Below are 2,848 nucleotides of genomic sequence, written 5' to 3' on the forward strand. Positions count from 1 at the left end.
ATTATTTTATTTTTTTTAAAAAAAATAGAATAAAAATATCAAAATTTAGAACCACAATGTGTACAACAATATTATTTTATGGTGTAATTCGCTTTATCTTCAAATGCTTAGTTCACTCGTTATTTAGTCACGGATTACCTACTATTATGATTTGATTACCTACTATTATGATTTGGTAACAATATAACTGTATGTAAACCCTCAATAATTTTGGATATAAACTAATTTGTGAAAATTTTATTTTTTAAAATAGCAAACATGCAACAATGAATGGATAAGTTTGGGTCCCACTATAATCTCCGAAACAATCACACCATATCTGATATGGATAAGATTTTTTGCTTATCTTTGAACCATTATATAAAGGACTTTTACATGTACACAAGTTTTGAAATTAATTTATAAAACTCTCTACCATGAATCAAAAATGTATAACCAATTGCCGTCCTATAGATGTAATGTTGGACGGTGGGATCCGTACAGGTGAAGTCACAGAAATTTATGGAGAAAGCGGGGTTGGAAAAACACAAATTTGTATGCAGTTGGCCATCAATTGCATGATGGATCCCGGAGCTGGTGGCCTCTATGGCTCATCGATTTACATACAAGCGTCTCCAACATTTCCTGCAGAGAGACTACACCAGCTTAGCAGGTACCTTTTTCGTTCAAACTTAATCGATGAGGATCCGTTAGGCTTAGTTCAAGTAAAAAGAGTAGATGATCCAGAGCAAATATTTCTAGCCCTAAATCAGGTGGAGGCCATGATCTTGAATTCAGCGGAGGGTTGTAGACACACTAGAGTAGTCGTTTTGGACTCCATCGCATATTTGTTTAGACACGCGCACGACAACACACCTAGGGGATATTTGAATCGCACGCGCAAATTAATGGTTGTGGCTAGGAAAATGAAACAAATAGCGAGATCATATAACTTAGCATTTCTTGTTGTTAACGAGGTTGCCGATGTCTTTGACACAGACCATTTTGTAGGGGGGGGATTCGCACATACACTTCAGGCAGACAGGTTAAGGCAGCTCTCGGTGCATCATGGGAGGAAATGATGCCCAACAAGATGTTTTTATCAAAAAATCTTGTTGTTGTTGAAGGAACACCTAGGTGGTACGGGAATGGACGATTGTCAAAAGTACAACTGCCGCCCTACACGGTCGATCTTGTAGTTTCCGAATAACACACGCTGGGTTCGAACCCGACAACTTTGATGTCTCTTAGCTTGTTGTAACCATAATTTATTATCTTAAATTAGGATGTCACTTATCTTGTTGTAACCATATCTTATAACTATTTTTAACTATGACGTCTCGTTAGTTTTTATTTCTTTTTATGAATAGTTAGATTTACATTTTATTATCTTTTGTGAGCTTAACAAATTCTTACGAATTTACATAATTACCTGTCGGAAATTCAACTGTATACAAGTGCGGTTATGACTTACAAAATCAAGTATTTTGATGACCTTTACACATTATAGAATTGTATGGAATTAAAGCTCCTTTTGAAAGAATCCACTCTTATACTACGTACTTCACTCATATTATACATTTCATTGTGAGGAAATAATCAATTTTCTAGTCAAAGTTATGCATCTGTGATATATATGATATGCGTACACCATGTTAAACCGTTCTTAGTCCTATTAAGTAATATGTTATTATGTTTTCCTTTTTATTGGTCGTATTGCTTTACGAAATCCAAGAAATGACAGTAAACATTAGGAACCAACCAATCTTGTTTGATTATTATTTATTATATTCCACATCTACTTATTTTCATTGTTCCCCCTATTACATACTAATCTATGTCATTGAAAATCAAATATTAACCACGCATGCATTGTAAGCTCCAAAAAAACTTATTTGGTTCAACTGAAAAGTACCGTTACTATTCTAGTGATAATGAACTATATTGGTGTTTGTTTTTATCTATTACAGGCTGCTTATAATAATTATATTACTCAATGTAATAATTATTAAACAAACTATGACTACGACCACATACAAATTAGAAATACTTAGTGCACATTTTAATGTAATCTATAAATAAACTTTATAAATATGCAAAGTTAACATTGACATGCCGAATTAATGACATGCCGAATTTACCCTTTGCTCCCTTACATTGCTTTATCCTTGCCACTTGTGAAGGAAGGTATAGCTGATGCCTTTGACATTTTTGGATTACACTTTTGGAGGAAGTGCTTTGTGCTTTGTGCCTTGGTGGATTACATCCGTTGCTTTTGCCACTTGTTTAAAATTCCTTTAACAATTCTTACTATGTATTCATACCTAAAGTCATAATTGTATAAGTTAGTATAGTTTTCATGGTCTAAGCTATTAATTAAGTCAAATATTGAAACTTATACTTGTAATTAAGTGTATTTTGACTTGACTGTAGGGAAATTAGTGATTGAAGAAGAATTTGCTGCCTATAAATAAACGTCTTGAATGAACTTTTTCTATTGTGTCATTTAGTTTCATACATATGGAAAATATAGATAGTAGTGTTAACAAGAAACGTGGTCGCAAGCCTTTGATTAAAGGCTGTTCAACAACGATGATTGAAGCAAATTCTTGGGCAGATACTATTTCAGCAAAATTGAAAAGGCGAAACTTTCAATTCGTATTCTCTGAATCATATCATTCGCAGGGAATCATAGTATGTGTGTTCATATTGATTTATTCATATAAAGAAAATGTCTTTTTTTGTATATTATATTATTTTGGCTTTGATTTAAATTTTTTTATTTTTTGTATGTGTAGTATGTCCCGAACGATTTTGCCCGAAAGCATTTTCAAAACCTTACAGAAACGAGTAAGGTTCTTCTGCGTCT

At 33.1% G+C, this 2,848-nt stretch overlaps 1 protein-coding gene across 1 annotated transcript; it reads left to right on the plus strand.

Annotated features, from left to right (window-relative positions):
- Positions 1-458: 458 nt before the first annotated feature.
- Positions 459-1,189, plus strand: LOC145617124 (DNA repair protein RAD51 homolog B-like). The gene is made up of 2 exons (XM_081671809.1): positions 459-652; positions 979-1,189. Exons 1-2 carry the CDS (start codon positions 459-461, stop codon positions 1,187-1,189), a joined length of 405 nt encoding a protein of 134 aa, XP_081527935.1.
- Positions 1,190-2,848: the final 1,659 nt, after the last annotated feature.

This window comes from Chenopodium album, chromosome 26 (assembly GCF_948465745.1).
Source record: "Chenopodium album chromosome 26, dcCheAlbu1.1, whole genome shotgun sequence".
Classification (NCBI taxonomy): domain Eukaryota; kingdom Viridiplantae; phylum Streptophyta; class Magnoliopsida; order Caryophyllales; family Amaranthaceae; genus Chenopodium; species Chenopodium album.

Excerpts from the sequence above, each read along its gene's own strand:
- LOC145617124 (XM_081671809.1), top strand. The coding sequence starts at position 459 with ATGTTGGACGGTGGGATCCGTACAGGTGAAGTCACAGAAATTTATGGA. Across the intron at positions 653-978 it reads AGACTACACCAGCTTAGCAG|ACCATTTTGTAGGGGGGGGA; the intron begins GTACCTTTTTCG and ends TCTTTGACACAG.